Source organism: Anguilla anguilla, chromosome 10 (assembly GCF_013347855.1).
Source record: "Anguilla anguilla isolate fAngAng1 chromosome 10, fAngAng1.pri, whole genome shotgun sequence".
Classification (NCBI taxonomy): Eukaryota; Metazoa; Chordata; class Actinopteri; order Anguilliformes; family Anguillidae; genus Anguilla; species Anguilla anguilla.
This window is the reverse complement of record NC_049210.1, coordinates 47,867,862-47,885,725: the sequence shown is the minus strand read 5'-3', so window position 1 is coordinate 47,885,725 and position 17,864 is coordinate 47,867,862. Positions and strand designations below refer to the sequence as shown.

The 17,864-nt window shown below is 42.9% G+C and overlaps 2 protein-coding genes and 1 long non-coding RNA gene across 6 annotated transcripts; all 3 read left to right on the top strand.

Moving 5' to 3' along the window:
- The first annotated feature begins 474 nt into the window (after positions 1 to 474).
- Positions 475 to 6,253, top strand: LOC118237376 (leucine-rich repeat-containing protein 19-like). Of its 3 annotated transcripts, XM_035436025.1 has the most exons (6): positions 475 to 695; positions 2,108 to 2,214; positions 2,937 to 3,058; positions 3,403 to 3,907; positions 4,500 to 4,799; positions 5,297 to 6,253. In XM_035436025.1, exons 3-6 carry the CDS (start codon positions 2,978 to 2,980, stop codon positions 5,662 to 5,664), a joined length of 1,254 nt encoding a protein of 417 aa, XP_035291916.1. In that variant the 5' UTR covers positions 475 to 695; positions 2,108 to 2,214; positions 2,937 to 2,977; the 3' UTR covers positions 5,665 to 6,253. The 3 variants fall into 3 exon arrangements, with proteins under 3 accessions (XP_035291916.1, XP_035291915.1, XP_035291914.1); XM_035436024.1 differs by lacking the exon at positions 2,108 to 2,214; XM_035436023.1 differs by lacking the exons at positions 475 to 695; positions 2,108 to 2,214 and adding an exon at positions 2,539 to 2,750.
- A 1,154-nt stretch (positions 6,254 to 7,407) lies between these two features.
- On the top strand, positions 7,408 to 7,977 carry LOC118206880. Its single transcript, XR_004761264.1, has 2 exons — positions 7,408 to 7,533; positions 7,661 to 7,977. It is a non-coding gene; the product is annotated as an uncharacterized LOC118206880 (long non-coding RNA).
- Positions 7,978 to 12,144: 4,167 nt separating this feature from the next.
- Positions 12,145 to 13,921, top strand: tal2 (T-cell acute lymphocytic leukemia 2). 2 transcript variants are annotated; one of them, XM_035379968.1, is made up of 2 exons: positions 12,145 to 12,464; positions 13,502 to 13,921. In XM_035379968.1, exon 2 carries the CDS (start codon positions 13,506 to 13,508, stop codon positions 13,833 to 13,835), a length of 330 nt encoding a protein of 109 aa, XP_035235859.1. In that variant the 5' UTR covers positions 12,145 to 12,464; positions 13,502 to 13,505; the 3' UTR covers positions 13,836 to 13,921. The 2 variants fall into 2 exon arrangements, with proteins under 2 accessions (XP_035235859.1, XP_035235860.1); XM_035379969.1 differs by having other exon boundaries at positions 13,499 to 13,921.
- The last annotated feature ends 3,943 nt before the right edge of the window (positions 13,922 to 17,864 follow it).

Sequence of the window (17,864 nt, the reverse complement as noted above, 5' to 3'; positions counted from 1 at the left end):
TTGTAATGATAGTTATCTTGCTATCAAAGTGGACACATTAATTTTGTTTCATCATGCACATTTGTTGCTTTAGCTCCTGGTACTTACAGATTTTCTGCTCCTCAAGAGTTTTTATTTTTTCTTTAAACCTTTGTTTTGGGTTTACTTAGGAGCCTGAAACAGTTACTGATATCCACCTTTTATCACAGATAAGACGCTTTTATGATGTTCAAAACTAAGCCATAAGATATTTTCAAGACATACTGCCAACAGTCTGCAGGGCAACCATTGTGACATCAAGAATGATACACATGCTAAGATCTACTGGCAAGACAAAATAACTAAATAATACTTTAAGGGAGGGGGGGAAACAGGCAGTTTTGGAAATGACTCTGTCCTGGATATGACTCTGCAGAGAGGCAGCTGATTCGCTGATTCAGGTTCACCTGTTTGAGGAGCCACGCCCTTCCATTAAGAGCAGAGCACAGACTCTCCCAGGGGAGCATTGTTTACCTGGACACCTCCAGCTCCGGCAGGTGCTGCAGCTCAGTCCTGGAGTTCCTGCTCTCACCTGTGAGCCTGTCCTCACCTGCTAACCTGCTCTAACCTGTTAGCCTGTCCTCACCTGCTAACCTGTTCTCACCTGCTAACCTGTCCTTACCTGCTAACCTGTGCTCACCTGCTAACCTGTCCTGGTCCAGCACTGGCATGAGCAGGTAAGGATTTACCATTTTCTTCATTCTAATTATTTTATTTTCACTGCATAAAAAAATGACATTTCATTATATATGCTAGTATAACTACCTGCCAACTCGTAACATATTTTCAGAATTACTATTCTTTCCTTACAGAACTAACTATTTCCTTCAACAATTTCTATTTTTATTACCAATTAAATCGGGGTACAATTAATATGAACAAGCAGTGGAACAAACTAAATGTAAGAAACAGGATCGGAAATGTTCATGATATTCATGCATATGCGCAATTTCCAAGTTGTGATATTCACCATTTGAAAGATGTTGTTTCCAGGGATCACTATACTCTGACTTTTTCAGTTGTAAAAAAATTGTGAAATCTTTGGAATGAGGATATGATGTTTCATTGCAAGCGCATGACTATGTTATTGGTCTTATCGGAAACTGTAAACATTCACAATTTTGCAGGTATAATAAAACATGTCCTGCAACTCGATTAAATACAGCCAACAAACTCAAAGGGGTATGAGTACATGTTCAGTACATACTGAAACAAACCAGCATTTAAAATGATTTACATTTAAAAATTATTATTATTGACAACACAAGGCAATTAGATCATTTGTGGATACTTTGTGCTGGTGTGTAGAACAGTCACTTGGGGGCGGGGGTGCATTAGAGGACTGGAGCATGTCATTCAGCTGCATCGTTCCAGGAGTGGGAGGAAGGGGAGGGGGGAGGGGGGAGGGGGCAGCACATTCCTGAAGCACAAAGCCACCGTTTATGAGTGTCTGACTGTTTTAATTTCCTACCGAAAACAATAAGAGCGCTACACCTCTTTATCCGCCCTGCTTCCTGAATGCTTCCCCGTGTCCTCCACCTCGCTGAGCTGCTAAACTGCAGCAGCACTGCGGTCTCAGCCAGCTGCTGTGGAAACACACACTTTTCATTAAGCCCTGGGCTGATTGGTTAACACAGCCCAGGTGTGTGTGTCTGCTTAACCAATCAGCATGGCCCCAGATTGCCCTCATTCCCGCTCCCACACCGAGCTTTGTCACAGCAGCATGTGTGCTTCATAATTTATTATGAGCTGAGGAGAATGCGGTACTCACACTGGTAACATAAAGCATTTTGAAACTTCAGAAATGGAGGCAACTAAGCTGCCACAAATTCAAGGAGTCCTTGATAACAGACAAATATCTTTGGGGTTTTTGGAACAAAATCTAAATTTTGACCTATGACCTATAACAAAGGTGAAATGTTTCAATATTTTTATATTCATATTTATTAAAATTTGTATTTTTTTTTTTTTACGTTGAATCAGTATATTTCTGTTCTAAATTTATATTTCCGTTTGCGTGACATAGAACTATTATTTTATTGCTCAGTACAAAGTCCCTTGTACACTCAGATCCATAAACTCTCCACAGGTGCTATTATAACCTTAAAGCCGAATAGATCATTTACATTTGTGAGCGCTGGATTTTCTGCATCACTGGAACAGCACAATAAACCTCGTGTCCATCAACAGAAACAGGTGACTGCCATTGCTCCTCAGTTATCCTGCACCACAGCTTCTGTCAAATTTATAACCTCAGGGAAATTCATAAAGTTATCCAAGCAATCTGGCTAAGGCATGAGAGTTTTGTGTTTTGAGATAATTGCTTTAACTAAAACTTAAACTGTCAACGGAACGTTCTAAACTGCTTGGGTGTGTTTCATGACAATAATCGCAAAGCCTGTTATTCATTCCTGTTGGCTGTTTAGATCAGACAGTGTACTGTATATTGAGAGAGTGTGATGATGAGTCCAGCGACACAGCACGCGGTCTCTCACACAGTGCTGCTCTGCACAGGAGTGGGCTGGCTCACATGTTCATCAGACAGCAGCAGTCGAGCACGAAACACTGAACTTCGGCCACCAAACCCGAATAACTCTGCGATGGGCGCCAGCGTGCAGATTATGGGAGTGTTTGCAGTGGGAGTTCTCTATAAAAAAGGGAAATACAAGCAGGGACATGCTGGAGGACAACAGGCTGCCCGCAAACAATGCTGATCTTTGTACACTATTCATGTACTTTTTTTTAGTGTGTATTTTTGAGGGAATTCTGTAGGGAGGATTAACAGATTCAGAGAGCAGACCAGGCAAATAATTCATCAGTGTATCTGAGGAAAGGAGGAGGATTGAAAAATAATAATTTTTGATCAACAAACTGGTCCTGGTTTGAATGTAGTTGTGTTTGTTCTGCTTGCTTGGTAGGCATTGGTCCTGCTTTCTACAGCTCCACCAAGCAGAAGATCATGGCTCTGAGCAGATTACTGCTTCTGTGGATGGGATTTGTTCACCTGGCTTCAGCACAGACCGTGAGGCAGGTTGAGCTGGTAAGCCAGAGAGAGTGGGCCGTTCGTGGGCTATTTCAGAAGAACTGCATGTTCCTTTGTTGGCAATCAAAAGTGACCTTCATAAGCCACTGTGAACGATATTGGGCTGCATACATGTTAAAAAGCCCACTCAACTGCACTTTAATTGTTGTTTATGTCCAAATTTATCCTATAATAGATAAATGATGTTTATTATCATAATTTGTCTTTGATTTTATAGAAACAAAGTTTTTTTACTTTCAGTGAAATAAATTTTGAATGTACGTTGAACACAAACACATGGCACCATTTCTTTAAAACACTTTATTGCTGTACTCTGGTCTTATTGGTCTTCGTGTTTACAGAACTACACGTTCGACACGTCGCTGTTAAACGTTCCACCAGATTTACCCTCCAACATCACAAAGCTCAACCTGAGTCACAACGCCATTGAGCTATCAGAGTCAGACATCCAGACCCTGAAGATGCATTCTCAGCTAACGGAACTCCATCTTGACAACAACATGCTGACGATCCTGCCAGGACACACGTTTGACAGTCTGTCACAGCTGGAGATCCTAAACGTGTCTTCCAACAACATCAGTAGGGTGGAACCCAGGGCTTTTGCAGGCCTGGCCAACCTTAGAGAGCTGGACCTCTCCCATAATGCCATAGTCACCTTACCCTCACAGGTATTTGCCAACCTCTCCCGCCTGGAAGCTGTTTACTTGCAAGGGAATGGGTTGCACTTCCTGGAGAACAGTACTTTGGAGGATCTAAAAAAAGTAAATCACCTGGATCTGAATGAAAATCCCTGGAACTGCTCTGGTGCATTTCTGTGGGTGATGAACGGCATGAAGGGAAAGATTGGTAAGGTCATTTTATTTCTTTTTTCATTTTTCCATTTGAAACTGAGGGAAAAGTTTAAAAACTGAGAAATGTAGCATCAAACCACCCTGCATTTAGACTATTTACACTGTAAATTGTTTATTCATTTCAATATAAAACTCCCCTGAAGTATTTCTATTGCATTAATCGTGTTACATTATATTGTGTGCAATATTGTATTGTTGGCGATTAGCTATAATCAGTAAAAATAACCACTCACAATGATATATAATTTCTTGGTATTATAGATAAAATAAATAGATTACGGCTATGATTATTTATGTTATATAAGTAATATAAAATATTTACATCTCAATGCCATTTCAAAACTTACATTTGTATTTTACTGCCCTTTGCATAAGATAACTATAACAGCAATAAGCATTTTGGCATTCAAGCTACTCCAGATTATTCCTTCTCCTTCATTATTGCAATTCTCAAAGCAACCCTTTAATTAGATACTTGCAACAGGAGTAACTGTTATCTTAATTATTGATTATGATTTTTTTTTCATGGAAGGCAAGGATGTCACAGATTCCATGATTATGATTATGATTATGCATTTTTTCACCAGGCCAGGGGGCAGTTTGCGCAAGCCCAGAGGATCAAGCTGGTGAAAGCATCTTGAACAGCTGCACTAAGCGTTTCCCAGAATTCACCAGCACTTCATCTCCAAAAGACACACCTTCAGTTCTTCCCACAGCCACCAGGGGGCAGACTACACACACTGCACCTTCAGTTCCTGCCTCAGCCACCAGGGAGCAGACTACACCCACTACACCTTCAGTACCTGCTACAGCCACCAGGAGGCAGACCACACACACTGTGTCCAGGGAACACACCAACAGCGGAAACCTGACAGACTCCAATAAAGGTAAACGATTAACTGCATGAATTTTTTTTCAAGTACAGTTTATAATGCTATTGTTCTAGGAGATAATAGAATGTCTGAATTTATTTGGTTCAGGCACAAATGGATTTCATATAACAGGTCATAATTTGTGTAAATGTGAGCATGTTTGTTTTTATAAACCTTAAATCCATGGGGAAAGTGGCGTACGCATCTTTTTTTGCATGCGCACACCATTTAGTATTTTCTCCACAAAAGCTGTTGGGCAAGTTCAGCAGTAATAAACATTAATTAAAAAACTGTAAAAACAAAAATAAATAAAAAAACATTGATTGAATCTAAGCCCAACCCATTCAGAAGGTCTCAGTGCACAACCTGAGACTGATTATGAGAGTCTCCAGCAGATGCCAGTACCTTGCAAAGCACTGCAGCCCCTGCTAGGATGACCTTCCCCACTGAGCCCCACTGGTATTCCTTAATTCCTGGTATTCTTTTCCACACTGCATCTCTCACTTCCCCAGACTCCAGTGAGGCTGCCCCCGCGGTGGGGGGGGGCAGCTGGAGGTTCCTGGTGGGCGTGGTGGGGGTGGCACTGGGCGCGTCGCTGCTGGTCGTGTGCACGGCCCAGTCTCCCCGGTGCTACCGCCGTCTGTCCCTCTACCGGCACCGGCGACTGCGCGAGGACCGGTCAGACCTCTTCGCCTCCCGTTGCCATGCCAACTTCAGCCTGGAGGCCGAGGAGGAGGTGGAGACCAGCACCCAGGAGCTGGACATCAGCCTGGATAACGAGCTTAACGAGGATGACGAGCTTAATGAGGATGACGAGGATGGCTACATTGAAGACGGTTACATCGAGGCCAGGAGTTACAGGGACCAGACAGAGCTGTGAGGAAAACTAAGCCCAAGATCACTCACCGTAAACTGGGTTTGACCACCGAAACATACTGAGGCACTGATGCTAACTTCACAGTGGACTAGATCTTAAAGTCTATGACAACAATAAATTCCATTTAAGTACACATTCTTGTTAGTTTACTATCAGTTATTTTCTAAATAAACCCAAGTACAGGCTTTTTCCAGTTGTAAATATTTGTTGAGTGTTTTTCCACAGACTGATGATCCCTGTGTGGGTCGAATCTGGAGGCCCAGCTGGGTGATGGGCTTTTGTGTGGCGGGAGAGACCACGCAGTGACACTGGTGGAATCCAGACCCTGGAAACTCCGCCCTGTTTGCACTGTAGAGCCATTGTCTGGACCCGCGCTGTCCCACTCTTACACCTCAGACTGGCAGCAGAATCAGCACCCTGCAGCCCACATCAGCATTGGACACATTGTGTGCGGGTCACAGGCTCATCTGAATTCAGTTTCTGGGGATTTTAATTGTATATTTTAGAAATTGACCGTGTTTATAAGGAGTTATGCTGTGCTGTTAACTTCATTTGAATCTACAGAACAAATAAAATGTATGTTTCCAAAGTGGATGTGGGGAATTATGGACATTTCTTTGAAATTTAATTGAAAAAGGTGAATATGGTCAGCGAACAGCCATAGAAGGTGCATTTGGAGTAAATATTCTCTCACCATTCATGTTACATTTTCTCATTAGAAAAACAACATCCTCTCTGGAGTTCTGCTGTAGCTGTGGAGGAAATATAAATTATGTGTTGTTTCTCTGGGCTGTGTGAACCATGTTAAAGATTTCCACTGCGTCTTCGCACCGAGAAAAAATCCACTACTTCAAAACAGTGTGCTGTTGCACAGGCTGATCAGTAGAGGGCAGTAAATCCATCTTTTGCACAGAGAACCAACCATAATAAATATACTTTTATTTTTATCTATGATTTCTGTCATATATTCTCATCTATTAGCATAAGCAACACAATTTCTCTGGGTTTCTCTGTGACTCTGTCCTAGAAAAGCAGGACATATAAAGGATTACCTTTCGTAGCTGAACAAACCTTTAAACAGATTCCCATTGCTTCTTGGAACCTATAAAAATGTATTACTTCAAAACCGCGTCTGTCATTTCAAGGCTGACCAGTAGAGGGAGCAGTAAAACCCCTCTTTTTTACATTGAACCAGACAGAAACCAACAAACTGAATCTTACTTTGCTGTGGTTGTGTTTTTTTTTTCAAAGCACACGCATTTCTGAAAGGCCACCTTTGGCCATAAAATGACTCAGAAGAGAATCAGCTACCTCATTGTAATATTGCCTTTTTATTGTGCCCAGGTGATGATCATCAAAAGCTGCATTAGTAAGAGCACAGGGAAACCTAATATTCATACTATTCTAATGAATGTTCCCCCTCTTTTCCATGTAAGATGAAATGTTCCAATTTTAAGTATGTTAGGAGCCATTCTTACAGGGTGTGGTCACCTGCTTTCAAAAGCAGGAGCCATTTTTCAGAAACGGACAGGCGGTTGCTCAGGGGGCCAGTACAATCGTTTCTAGGGCAAAGTGTCCAATCAGGTTCAAGAAGGGCAAGCAGTCAATCAACCTCAATCAACTAATGACCTAACCATTGTATCACATTCGGTCTGCCAGGGAAGCGGATTGGTCTGAACACGCACCTGGACTGCGTTAACTAATCAGCCCAGGTATTTAAAGTCGTGGTCTCCCAGAGTTTGGGGGTGAGACTGGGAGTACATGCTGAGAGAACGAGTTCTGAGTTTGGTTTGTCTGAGCGCAAAAGACGAGGAGAAAGAAAACTGAAAAGTTGGCCAGCTACAAGTGCTGAGCTGAAAAGCTATTGCTCAGGTTTGGTTTCTTTTTCCTTTATTTATGTTTGTTTGTTTTTGCCTAGAGCCCGTGAGGGGGAAGGGTGAAGATGTTTACTTATTTAATTTTGTGTTTGTGTGTGCGCGCTCTCTCTCTCTCCATGCAGCAAACGACACTTCAGTCCCAGAACTGCCACAGCTCCCTCCCAGGGGAGTCACAATCAAAATCTTGTTTAGTTGAATATGATGTTATAGTGCTGAGCTAGGTTTATTTATTTTTTAAACCAAGATGGTGAGTGAAGTGACCAGACGGTCGAGTAGGCCGAGACCATAAACTACCCAGGGTACTTCAGGAGACGTGCTCTCGCGCCACCCAAACTCATCTCACGCCAAATAAAGACTGCAAACTAAGAACAAAGTCGCTCCCAGATTAAACTAATTACTGTATCACCTCGCAGGGCAACATGAGATTAAACATTCAAGAGAGACTGTCTTCCTATCTCTGACAGAAGCATATCCCCCTGGTTTGTGATCGCAATGTGGTAATTGAAATTATTTGAATTGAAATGACATCGATTATCTAGCAATGTGTGGGTGTATTGCTGAGTCAGCGTAATAGGTATCTGTTACACCTAGTCATTCACTCTCCTCTCACTCAGGCACTTTCTGTTCCAAATTAAGCACTGGCACCCCAGACCATGCTTATGCTATCAGGGTCTTCAGTTGCTCCTTAATTGTACAATTGGTTTGGCCCTTAGAGTATATAATATAGGTTCGGCCCCTTTAAATGCTTACCACTGTTAATTGCAACTAGACTGTCTACAGCAGTGCCTGAAGGACTGGATTTAAGTGCTAGTTACTGTAAATGTTAAAGGTCACATTTCTATGACACATATTTTCCTATACTTATGAACATTCTGGAAAGGAATAATTTGTGTATTACCATATCAACTTTAAGTGTTCCTGTTGCCTGAAATCCATATGTGTGTGTGTGTCAATTTTCAGGGGTTTCTCATGTGTCATAATTGGTTTTGTATTCATGATTAACTGCATAACGGAGGTCATGTGTGCCTGTGACCCCTCAGTCACCAGTCCTGTGTTCCAGCCTTCACCACGCCACCCCGCTTTGCTGTGTCTTGGTTCTATAACCGGCCAGCCTTTCCACAGAGGGGACGCAGCTGGATGCGGCTAAGTGCCATTCACACACATTCCTGCTGTGTTTACCAACAGTAATAGGGATGACCCTAATAAGAGAGCCAATTTGGGTCCTAAATAACATCCAGTTTGTAAAATAGAAAGCCTATATGGTTGCCAGGGGAGCATCTCTTGTATTTCTGTTGGTATGGAAACTAGGGAAGCCATTTTACTCTACTATTCAGAAGTGGGTCTGCACTTCATGACAAAGTCTGCTAAGTAAAATATGTTCATTCAAAATCACAACAAAATGCTTTTTTTTTTTGGGCTACATAACACCACTACCAATAAAACTTGTACCAACTGTCAACTGCAGAAAACATAATGGACATTTAGGAATAGAAAACTACTCATTGAATTTCACAACAATTTCAAATTAAAAACTCAGCAATTATTTTGAAATTAATAAAAAATATTGGAGCAATTTAATTGGTCATGTCTTACAATCCAGTTGTAGGAAAAAAAACATCTTTCTCTTATGATGCATGCATTTTTGCAAATACTGACTTTTATACTGACTTGAATTTTAAACACACACTAAGGTAGCTTACTGCATGATATTTTATAATTCAAATGTCTTTTTTGACAGTAGGTGTTATTTTGCCAGTAAAAGCGATAAGCCCACGCCCCCACCACCACCATTTTTTTTTTTTTTAGCTGAAAAGGTAATCTTTCATTAACACTGAAATCCCCTTATCGCAGTCTTTCAGAGTGTCGAAAACGCTTATCTGCGCGAGCCAGCAGACTGCGGCAAGCTCTCGCAGGAATGAGGGAGAGACAAAGGGAACTCCGGGGCATTGATTCCTGCCGCGTGGGTCCTCCGAGCCTCCGACGCTCGCCGTAAATAACTACCTACCATCCGGCCTCGCTTAACTTGTGCCGAGCGGTCGCGCAAGCAAGGACAACCGGGACAAATCCATAAAAAAGGGTAATTTTTTTTGATGGCGTCTAAACAAAAGCCACGGAGACACTGTTCAAACTTGCCCTCACACAGGCGCCGGGCAAACATTTGTGTAATGGCTGTGTAATTACCCCCGCCACGCTTTTGCTCCTTTCACGAAAGAGAGATTTATAGTGAGAATGGACACGCTGTTCAAATCTAACCTTTCGGTTGTTCTTTTCCCTCGGTCATTCGCCATTCGGTCATTCGTACATCGTGGCCTGTTCTTTAGCAGCACTTTGACTGAACGCAGTCTCCAATGTGAGAAACCAATATGAAGTGTCACAATGGTTGCTATTGAATGATTGCTATGCTGTGACTACAGGCCAAAGCTGTCAAGCCATGCTTTGTAATTTTCTTTTTAATGTGAATACATCCTTCACAGTTTGTCCTCACTGCAGTCTTGGATCCAGTACAGTTTAAACAGAGAATAGGCAAATGTTCAGTAGTTTGTTTTTGGAAGAGTTGTTTGCAGAAAGAGAGATACGTCATGGTTCAATTTATTAACAATGTCGGAGGATGTTCCAACATAACATTTCAAACGAAGCCTGAGAGCAGTCTTTACAGTATCCTGTGGAATAGCAGTTAGGAAACTGACCTTACAACCACAAGGTTCTTAGATGTCATCCCAGAGATGACTCAAATGCTGTTGTGCATTTGAACAAATTGTAACACTGCACAATGAAATCTGAATTTTAGGAGTTGCTTCCTTAAATTTTAACAATATATGTTGCCCTGGATTAGGGGGCATGTCGAATATATAAGGAACCAGTTGCAGAATAGCCATCTGTGCAAGTTGGAACTCAAACCTTGGACGAGTTGTAGGCTATAGCTAAACTAGTTTTGGTTATATTTTCCAGAGTTTTCCTTTGAGCCCTGGTGAACAATTAAAAAAACAGCCCTGGTGTTCTGAAAGGGGGACGGGTTAGGGGGGCGTAAGGGGAGGGGGGGGTGGTCTTTAAGATTTCTTGAGGCCTGTGCTGCAGTGTGGAGGCCTGTTGCAGGTGCAGCTCCTTGGAAGTTCAGGACCATGAATGGGACCAATTCAGGCCGGGCCCACTGGGCTGCTCCACGGCCTGCGGATAATCCCAGCCCGTAATCGGATTATGCAAATTCCTACTCCACACAGAGGGGCTTTCATGGAAGGCTGGCTCTTTGAAACAAACACTTGAAGGGTAGAAAGAAACAGAAACAATTGCTTGAACTAGACATTAGTTTCTGATCTGATGGTGGGGGTGAAAGTGGGGAGGCGGGCAGAAGGGAATGGGGGATCAGGCGCATCGTGGGGCTCCCTGTTTAGGGTTCGCTGAGACTCTTTAGACTGTTTAAGCTTCCGGCCCGTGGCCTGGCTCACCACCACCCGCTTTAACCGCTCCCCTGGACCGACTCTGCAAGATTACCCCACTCAGGACTAAACCAGTACCCCACTCAGGACTAAACCAGTACCCCACTCAGGACTAAACCAGTACCCCACTCAGGACTAAACCAGTACCCCACTCAGGACTAAACCAGTACTGTCCCGATGGCAGTCCCGGCTTGGTACTCTCCGATTTCATGGTCCAATCACAGACACTTCCTCTCTGTTGTGATCTGAAACACTGGGGGGGGGGGGGGGGGGGGGGGGGGGGGGGGGGGGGGACCAGGGAAGAATGATGTTCTCCATGGTCATGAAAAGTGTAAAAAAAAAAAAAGGAAAGATACAAAAGGGCAAAGCGATGGATGAGTAGAGGGAAGTGACACTCCACGGCAGGTATAATCCCTGCACAGCTCAATGGAGACCTCTTTAAGGAAGGGTGTATGAATTATAGCTTAACCTGTTACCATAGCAGCTGGGCTAAGAACCCATTGGAAAACACAGAAAACATGGCTGCATCGGATGTTGACATTTCAGAAAAGGCCAACATTTTAATGCAAATATTATGTTGGGAATCTATTCAAAACTGAGTTACTATCTGAGCTTATTAAACCTGTCAAACAAAAGCAGTTGCGCCAACAGAAAATGTATTTCAGCATTTGACACTTTTTTTTATTAAAAGGAGCAAAAATGCTAAATAAACCAAATAATTCATTTTATTTGCAAGTGTATGAAAGCCATACCCACATAATCTTTTGAACTGTATGGCAGATGTTGAAATTATAGTCTTTTATAATTTGCCATGCCTTTCTGGGTTCATTTTATCTTGTGCAAAAGACAAGTGAAAGTATATTGCTTTCTTTCCTCTGTAGTTTCTGACACCCGTAACAATTTTACAAAAATATGACACATATAACATATATAATATATGACAGAAATCCTAAACCCTAGAGGTACATGAAATCTTATACATTAACATAAATAAATAAATCTGTGAGCCCAGCCCAAGCAGAGTGGAGCGTAGTGAGTGTCTGATGCTCCAGCACAATGCGGAGGCTGGACTACAGCTCCCACGTCACAGAGTGGGTCTGGACTACAGCTCCCACGTCACAGAGTGGGTCTGGACCCGCTATAAATGGCAGGAGGGACCCCCCCCCCCAGCTCTCCCCTCCTCCTCCTCCCCCCTGACGGAGTGCTGAGTGAGAGGGTTCAGACAGCATGAGGACCTGAATCCTGCAGGAACTAAAATCAGCTACCTCCAGCACCTCTAGATTTACCAGCATCTCCAGCACCTCTAGCTTAACCAGCACCTCCAGCTCAACTGCCTCCAGCTCAACCAGCACCAGCACCAGCACCGCCTGCACCAGCACCAGCACCAGTACCACCGGACAGAGCCGCCAAACAGAGCCAGCACCACCACCGGATGACCTGAGCGACGCGCACTCGCCCAGCGAACCTCTCTCCCTGCGCCCCTGTCTCTCAGGTGAGCCTGACCCTCTGTGGAGAGCACTCTGGTTCTCCTCTCGCTGTTTAACAGCACCGTGGCTGTGCTGGGCATTGGGGTTCATATACATGCTACGTGCATGGCTGGGATTACACGCCTGTGTTTTTCCTGCTGACAGTAATTTATCGTGTTCCTTTATGGCTGGTCCGTATGCAGAATTTGCACCTTGTGAACACATTAATATCGTCTTGATACTGAAAGAAACAGTTATATTCAAGTATGATATCGAGCAAAATATAATTATATCGTACGCAAAAATTATTTTATATTATATATAAATGTAAATGTACATTTTGTACTTTAAACACATAATACATAGTTTATATTCTATTCTGCCAGAAATATTAAAATAAATTCTACTATTTTAATATGAAAATGTCAATGATCTAAAAAGCGTACAGTGTGAATGCTCTTGTGTAAGCTATCATTACAAAGGCTGTTACACTGGCTGCAACATCACTGGGGAAAACAGCCCTACCTGCTGCAGTATTGATTTGTAATGTAATTTAATGGTTCTGATTTAAAAAAGGAAGTTACTTGTAAGTAAATATTTACAGAACACAAAGACTAGTGCCAGCATCCAGGCTGATACAGACTATGGAAAATGTTTTTTATTTATTTATTTTTTTCACTCATTTTTGTGGTTTGTGTATGGATTCTCAACATACAAATTGTGCTTCAATTCAGATTCGGTGCCAAGTCATGCCTGAAAATAATTTTAGTGATTTCAATGCAGATTTTTAAATGTAAATACACTGACAGATTTTCCTAATATCTGAATTTAATTTAATTGATTTATGTATTACAAGAGCTATGTATTATGTGTTATGTTAAGATTGCACAGTGATTCTTATCCATACAATGGTTTCGCTTATGGTAGAGTAAAACAGTTAAAGAGAAAGTGTTTGCATGCGTGTGTGTGCGCCAAAATTTTATATAAATAATTGTTTTAAATGAAACAATTTCCAAATAATTATATTATATTCCCCCCACCCCCCCCCCCCCCGGGGCAGCAGAGCCATGACCAGGAAGGTCTTCACTAACAGCCGGGAGCGCTGGAGGCAGCAGAATGTGAACGGGGCCTTCGCCGAGCTGCGCAAGCTCATCCCCACGCACCCGCCCGACAAGAAGCTCAGCAAGAACGAGATCCTGCGCCTCGCCATGCGATACATCGGCTTCCTGTCCCGCCTGCTGGAGGCGCAGAGCGGGCCGCCGCCCGGCCCCGCCTCCCTGCTCTCCTTCCTGCGTGGGAACGTCCAGCACCTCAACTCCGGCCGAGCCTGGGCCCCGGCCAGCGACTCCGACGCCCCGTCGCCAGGGTCCAGCTGCGGCAGCTCCGAGGCCTGGTAGCCCCGCTCGAAACACGCCCGAAACACATCGGAAACACACCGGAAACACACCGGAAACACACCCAACACACCGGAAACACACCCAACACACGCACAAAACACGCACGAAACACACCCAACACACCCAAAACACACCGGAAACACACCGGAAACACACCGGAAACACACCGGAAACACACTGAAAACACACTGAAAACACACCGGAAACACACCCAACACACCCGAAACATGCCTGAAACACGCTCCGTACCCCGCTCCCCACATCAGACCGCCACTCTGACCCGTCCCACAGCCACCCCACCACCTCCAGACTCCGCCCCAAATCACCAAACAACACTCTTCAAGACGCCCCATTGTTCTAAGTCCCTTACCCCTGAATGGGCTTTTCAGTGTTTTAATGTTTAAATGGCAGCTTGCTGACTCTGGAGGGACGAGCACCTTTTCTGTCCCTTTCTGTCTGAATCTGCATGGATGTAACTCGGATGCCCCCTTCCCCACCACGTGATATGTGATTCCTCCATGCCTGTACCATGGCAGATTTTAAGGTCTATGTTCTTCGCTAAATCGCAAAGTACTGTTTTGGATTTCTTCCCAACGCTGCTCTTTGATCTGCACTGAACACAGCTCCAGGCTGTTGATGAAATCTGCATCGTAAGCAAACATGTCTGAAATTCAGAGAAGATTGGAGGATTTTGAAGAACAATCTCTCTGAAGACCAAGTCAACAACTCCACAAAGAAGACATAAGGAGATCCTTTTTAAAAAATAAAAAAAAGATGTTATTACATCTTTGAAACTTGAGTAAACAAAAGAAGACCAACATTTAAACTTCCTAGGCAGGATATATTCCATTTTTGATCACATAAAGTATCATTGGGGATCCAATATCTGTGCTGAATAAAAATATTGCTAAGCTTGCTGCCACTGTGGTACCAGTGCTACCCACCACCTCTCCACCCCCAGTCCAACCAGCTAAATTGCATGTTTACTGAATTGTCAGGGACAAAGGTGAAGGAAAATTGACAATCCTTTTAAATTATCTTCAGATCTACTGGATGGACAGTACAGGAGTATTTGTTGTTTTATTTAAAAGTCCTGTAGCCAAAGAGGATTATTTGGTCTTTATCAAGACTTCTGGTTAGATCTTCTGCTGTGTGCTTTGTAATGTATGTTTTGGTGGTTCGTTTTAAATATGGGAATCTATTATTTATTATGATTTATTTATTTACTGCATCTGTAATTTGTTAATAAAGTATGTTGTAAAAAAATAAATACTTGTTCTATTCCTGAAGATGATTTTGTGAAATCAAGTAGGATTCCATATGGGTAAAAAGGAAGTAATTAAAAACAAAATAAACAAAAATAAGATTTAAATAATTAAGTAGTATCATTTTAAAGGAATAATAATGATCATAAATACTGTCATTTTTGACAAGTGTATTATAACAGAGATGAATTGGCTTTGGATTTATGATCATTATTATTCCTTTAAAATGGCAGTATTTATGATCATTATTATTCCTTTAATGCAGTCATTTTAATGAATGTTCTGAGACATACAGTCACTCATATTTTCATGATAATTCAGGGCCAGGTGCCAGAGACAGTGTGTTTTCGTGATTGTCCAGTACGGACCCTGTGAAGACCGTGCAGGGCTGACCTCTGTCCTGTCCGTCAGCGGGGGGGGGGGGGGGGGGGGTGAGGGGATGAAAGGACAGCTTAACTTGTGCCCCGGGGTCAGGAGGTCACTGGGCAGTCAGCACCCCTGAATGGACCATTGACTTTAGGACTCGGAGAGAGAAGGGCGATTGTCCGTCATGATGAGATTCTCTCGAGGAGAACAGGCACTGTCTAAAAACATGCTGTGAATTCCAGCAATTTAAACAAATAATGCCATTTATTTTTCTCACACAGCATTTATCTAATTTTTTTAAATTAAGAAATGTTCTCAACAATGGCTTAAGGTTGTGACTGAAACTTTAGGGCCAAGAGTTTTACGTGCTGTTGAAATGGCTCCTTGGTGGGAGCTTTCCAAAGTGTGATTTTGGATCAAAAGGCAAAGTCTTAATGTCCCATTACCTCTCATAACTGTGGACGTGTGATTCAATAAGACACAGGGTAGCACTGTCTCCCTCTGGGTTTGCATGAACAGCACTTAGACTAGCAAGTGCTCTAAATTCATGTGGAAGTGGACGGGGGCAATAGACTAAATTATAACAGAGGTGTGGAGGAGATCCCATCAGAGCAGAAAAGAAGCAGAATGTTGGCCAGCACTGCCATAACCGCGGAGTGATACTTTGATCATTTCATCCAGGCGAAGGTTGGATGTGCAGTCAGATTGTCACCAGTGACATTGGGATCACCTTCATTGGGCTGTTCAGCACCAATTCATCTGTGTATCATCAGCCTAAAAACATAAAGCCTAGCATGCATCACACCCTTGGGGGTGGGGGGGCTGAACTCTGAATCTCACCCAGGGGTCTTTCCTGCCAGTGGGGTATGACCCCACTGAGCTGTTGGGTAAACAGATTTGGGGTTTGCTTTGTCTGGACAATTAAACCTGCTAACAGTGTCTAAACGGACAGGGGTGCAGCTGGACATGCTGACAGGCTGGTGAAAGTTAGCAGGTGATGCGGCTAAATTCAGTCGGGTCACAGTCAACAGAGTAATGGAAGGTTATCCCAACACTTTACTGACTCACACTGACCACACTTACACTTTACACACTGTTAAAAACATACACTGCCATCTCCAAACTCACTAGGATACAGCTCCAGTACAGCTGGTGGTGGTATTGCTATTGTATATTAAACCCTTTCCTAACTCTCTATAATGCATTACTTAATTGATTATCTCTGGAATATAATAACTTGTTACTTTGGAATTTACCTTCCTCTCTTTTCTCCAGCTTTGTGCTTTGCAGACCAGATTAATTTGTTAATTCTTAGATGAAAGTGCATTTTGATTTTATACAACAGTCTTGTTTGTTCATTTACTTTTTTGTGATATCGATATAGAGGTTTTGATTTGTGCGCTCAAATATGGTATTTACATTCAACATTATTTTCATGATTGTATAGTAATTAATTGAATTACAGTATTTATATTCTATTATTTCTTTTTTGTTCCTTATTACATATTGGAAAAGAAAGCTTATTTCTAACACTGTTTGAGAGTCTTTATTTACTATTATTGTATTATTTCTACACAGAATATCATATCAATTATAAACTATATATATTAAGATATATATTTTAATATTTATAAGTAGATTTTTTGTACATCGCACAAATGCATGCTTGCTGCATATTACTAAGACATAATTTTATTATTTCAATTATTAATGATGACAGGAGCTGGAGGATAGATTTTGTGAGAAACGAGTATTTAGAGAAATGGAAATAAAATAATTACATGCGGTTGTGATCACATTCGGGCGGATTACTCCACAGTCCCCTCAGAACCCAATCAGTATTCCCCTCCTCTGTGTGCGAGTAAATCTCTCTGATTGGCTCTTCAGAGCGTGAGGGTAATCAGCGACTGAGAGTGCGCTTCCTTATCTGCGTCTGGCACGCCGTCTGAGTCTCTTATCACAAAGGGCCAGATCGCTGGCTGCAGCCCCTCTCTCCAGACTGAGGGGGCGTGAAAAAGGCATTCTGGAGCCCCCAGCCCAGTTCTCGCCCCCCCCAGCTCTTTATCCCGCTAAACCAATTCACACTGTGCATGTTTCAATTTATAAACCCCCCCCCCCCCCCCATCCCAAAGCCCTCACGCGGCCTCTCGGACCCCCGTCCCTCAAGTTGTCTCTGAATCGGCCAGAAGAGGCCAGCTCTGCCCGGGGTGCAGGTGCAGCTTGTGGGGGGCCCGGGGTACCCCCATTGTCAGGCTGGACAGCACTCTCTCTACTGAAGCACTGTTTTATGGGCTGCAATCCCACATTATAATGAGATTATGCAAATGTATACTTCAAAAATAATACGCTGTAACACACACCAGCAGAGTGAGGCGGAGGGGTGGAGGGGTGAGAGGAG

What these genes read in the sequence shown, in the direction of transcription:
- LOC118237376 (XM_035436023.1), top strand. Translation starts at nt 2,726, where the DNA reads ATGCTGATCTTTGTACACTATTCAT. An exon ending in CCGTGAGGCAGGTTGAGCTG is followed by an intron (nt 3,059 to 3,402) that starts GTAAGCCAGAGA and finishes TCGTGTTTACAG; the next exon opens with AACTACACGTTCGACACGTC. An exon ending in CCTGACAGACTCCAATAAAG is followed by an intron (nt 4,800 to 5,296) that starts GTAAACGATTAA and finishes TCACTTCCCCAG; the next exon opens with ACTCCAGTGAGGCTGCCCCC.
- tal2 (XM_035379968.1), top strand. Translation starts at nt 13,506, where the DNA reads ATGACCAGGAAGGTCTTCACTAACAGCCGGGAGCGCTGGAGGCAGCAG.